At 47.6% G+C, this 3779-nt stretch overlaps 1 protein-coding gene across 1 annotated transcript; it reads right to left on the bottom strand.

Annotated features, from left to right (window-relative positions):
* Positions 1–854: 854 nt before the first annotated feature.
* On the bottom strand, positions 855–1862 carry LOC136545899 (ethylene-response factor C3-like). Its single transcript, XM_066537872.1, has one exon. It carries the CDS (start codon positions 1822–1824, stop codon positions 1060–1062), a length of 765 nt encoding a protein of 254 aa, XP_066393969.1. The 5' UTR covers positions 1825–1862; the 3' UTR covers positions 855–1059.
* Between the last annotated feature and the right edge of the window lie 1917 nt (positions 1863–3779).

The following is a 3779-nucleotide window of genomic DNA, read 5'->3' as shown; positions in this document are numbered from 1 at the left end:
CCCAGGGCCCATCAGGCCATCCATGGAAGCTTCCGAATTGCTTACTAGCATAAAAAAGCAAGGGTCCAGCTTTTTTTAATTGCACAACAAATGCTCGAAGATGGTCTTTGATTGTGTCCAGGATGAAGACTGCACATATCATACTCATACATGTAAAAAAAAATGCCATGTGCACCTAGGCAAATTTGCTTGTGCCACGCCGATTTGTGTTGGTCTACACCGAGTTGGACCCGATATACGTAACGCCTCTCGGATTGTTAAAATATTGCTATCAGTATTGGTTCATGGCTGCCACGCTCTATATATGATATCACAGTTTTTTTTTAAAAAAAGGAGAAAAGGTATAGAGAAAATCACTTTAAAAGTTATTACCCTCTGTTTGAGCAATGGAGGTTTGTTTATTTGTAATCTTACGGATCTCTTACTTTCTCACCTTTTTTGTTTCCTGATGTAAACTGTTGGTTCTTTCTTGTATTGTATTTGCAAGTAGGGGGTAACTCATGTTTCTTCAAAAAAAAATGAATTACTTGAAAAGGTTGTAGCCAAAATGCCAAATCCCTCGCGAGCTCAAGAAAAGAAAGCAAACAGAAAGTAGCTCAACTAGTTAGTTTCTCGTACTCGGACATATCTTCTACACTTGGCATTGATATTTGCATTCTCTGTAACGAAATAGTGCTAGTTATGGTGACTTTGTTAATTAAACTAATCTAAAGAGCTTAATTCTTTTAGAGGGGTAAAGTATACGTGCATGCTTGTATTTATAGAGGTGAGTATGTATTAGCGTTTAACTAGTTTGTATTGAGAAAATTGACACAGGAAAACTGAAGCAACAGAGATCGGTGGTGGGGCCGGTATTGATTAAACACAAGCGAATATATATATCCAAGAAGAAGAAGAGCACAGTCGTCATCGATCTCGCAATTGGCAAGCGAGGACAGGGCAGGGCACGCAGGAGTGCTCTGCAGTCTGCATGCTTTCTGAATTCTGATGGCAACTGAACTCGATCCACGACTAAACCTCGCTTGGCTTGCACCTTGCACGACCGCCATTCACTACGGATTATTGCCAATGGAACTCGGATGACACCCGGAGGAGCTCGTCAAGGTAATCCGCGCCGAGGTCCTCCAGCTCCACAACGTTGCCGCCGGGGCACGGGGGCTGCGGCGGCTGCTGCTGCTGCTGTGGTGCGGCGGCCACGGCCACCTGTTGCTGCTGCTGCCGCTGCTTCTTGTTCTTGTTCGGGGAGCGCTTGCGTATGGAGTGGCGGCGCTTGAGCGCCAGGACAGGGGAGCCGCCCGCGGCAGGGGCGGCGGAGGAGAGCGCCAGCGCGCGCAGCGACTCCTGCACGCGCTCCACGGGGAAGTTGAGCACGGCTGCGGCGCCGCGCACGGAGAAGGCGGCCTGGTCGTAGGCCATCGCGGCGGCCTCGGGGCTGTCGAAGGTGCCCAGCCACACGCGGGCGCCCTTGCGCGTGGAGTCGCGGATCTCGGCCGCGAACTTGCCCCAGGGACGCTTGCGCACGCCGATGAAGGGCTGCTGCTGCTTCTTGGAACCCTTGTTGTTGTTGTCGCTGGTGGTGCGGTCGCCGTCCGGCTGCGGCTGCTGCGGCCGCCGGCTGGCCTCCTGGCTGTTGGCCGAGCAGGCGGACGACGAGGACTCGGAGGAGGCCGCCTCCATGTCGTCGTCGAAGGAGTCGGACTTGGCGGCCATGTCGAGCATCAGCTCGTTGAGCAGGCGCTGCATGTCGTCCCCGCCGGTGTCCAACGCCGCGTCCGTGGCCATGGCGCCGCCGCCGCCGTAGCTATGCATGCTGCCGCTAAACATGTAGGAGGCGTACTGCTCCAGGATAGGTAGTGCTCCGTTGTGTCAATACTCGGTAGTGTGATCGATGCGAATTAGAGGCAAGGCGAATGCGGGCGGCTTTTATAGGACACACACACACACACCTGCACCTGGGGGAATGGATTGAACCGTCTGAATTTGACTACCGAGGGTCATGTGGACAGCCTCAGTGGGGCCCGCAGGATCGACCGAAAAGGCAGGGCGCTGGGGGGCACGTGACCACGCCCCCTCTCTCGCGTGACGTAGGGCGGCGGGATAAGACAAGCTCCGCTGGCGTCACTGCCCCTGTGTTCCAGTTCCAGCTGCTGCTTCCTCCTCCCTTCCTCTTCCAGGCTTGGCTTCCACATTTCCATCCACTGCTGGTGATGGTGGTTGTACTCCAGCATCTTATTTATTGCGGTGCACTGTATAGTGATACTAGCAAAGGGCTATCTATACATTATTATTTTTCTTCATGCCCTGCCAAAATTCAGAAAATTAAATGAGTATCCAAAAGGTTTTAGTTTAAATTAAGCTGAAGCCCCATTGGCTACCCATGTACGCGTGCACTTTCCGGTTGCAAATACAAGTTGCTATATATATGGAACCCTCTCTCCAACTATTAGATCGATTCAATATGGTTGATTTGTTATTTTGTTTCGACTAATGCGTTTGTAGTTGCTCTGTTGAGGCGTTTGTATTGGTTCCAAAATATAATAACATGAAGTGGACTTCTTTGAAATCATATGGAGTGGCTAAGCTGTATATGTTTAGATGAAAAATGAAAAAAGAACAAAAGAACATGGGGATGTTTGGTTTTGAGAATTAGGTGCTCAATCACCTTCTCGCTTCACATTTTCAATGTTTGGTTTAGGAAATATAATGAATTGACCCTCATTCGCAGATGGTTAACATTTTTGTGGCGAAGAAAAATAGAATGAATTGATCCTTATAGGTTGGTGGTTAACGTTTTTCGACCGAAGCGGATGGTTAACTTAATAATGAGAAATAGTTTCACATGACCATAATTCATAGATGGCACACCATTCGACTCGCGATCTGTAGAGGTGTTATACTCAAACCAAACATCCCATGCGTATGAGTGTGTACAAGTGGAAGGGAAAGACTTATACGCATGTAAGACATGCGTGCTGAATCAAATTTGATTGATTTTGAAGGGAAGAAAATTAAAGAAACAAAGAAATGCCAACCACTACCGATTGTCTTGGGTTGGACTTTGGTACTCCCTCCGTCCCAAAATATCTGTCGCTTTCGCTTTCCGAGAAACAATTTTAACAAAATATATATTAAAAAATATTAATATTTATGATACATAATTAGTATCATCGGAAAGATCTTTGAATCTAGTTTTTTAATAAATTTATTTAGAGATATAAATGTTGCTAGTATTTTCTATAAATCGAGTCAAACTTGTAATACGAAAATCGAAAACGACAAATAAACTGGGACAGAGGGAGTAGGTGACAACGATGTCCAAGTAAAAGCCAATAAGGCTGCCCAGCTGGCAAAGTTAGGGGTTTTGTATGAACACACCGCTATTACAATAATCTAGCTAAAACACAGGAGCTAAAATAGCTATAGCTAGTAGGAGTAGCGAAGCGTCAAGTGGAGTGTAGCGAGCTGCCCTTGTATGCTTCTGGGAAGCAGCGGCGGCGGCGGATCGGAGCAGGTGACTACTGACCAGTGACCATCATCGACTGCATATGCATATCCGCTGCATGGTGTGGCCCGCCGCCAACGCAAAGTGCCTGATAGTTGCCGCTTTTCTTGATTTGTATTGCACCTTTGTACGTATCTGTTTGTGCATGGGACGGGGCCGGCAGACATCAATCTCGTTGTCAGTATATAGTCATCGATCGCAATCGAATTCGATCAAATTCAGGTCCAATATAATTCTACTCCTTTCGTTTAGCGAAGAATGCAATTCTAGCACAGCG

Source organism: Miscanthus floridulus, chromosome 3 (assembly GCF_019320115.1).
Source record: "Miscanthus floridulus cultivar M001 chromosome 3, ASM1932011v1, whole genome shotgun sequence".
Classification (NCBI taxonomy): domain Eukaryota; kingdom Viridiplantae; phylum Streptophyta; class Magnoliopsida; order Poales; family Poaceae; genus Miscanthus; species Miscanthus floridulus.
The sequence above is the reverse complement of the archived record's forward strand: the minus strand, read 5'-3'. Positions and strand labels throughout refer to the sequence as shown.

Excerpts from the sequence above, each read along its gene's own strand:
- LOC136545899 (XM_066537872.1), bottom strand. The coding sequence starts at position 1,824 with ATGTTTAGCGGCAGCATGCATAGCTACGGCGGCGGCGGCGCCATGGCC.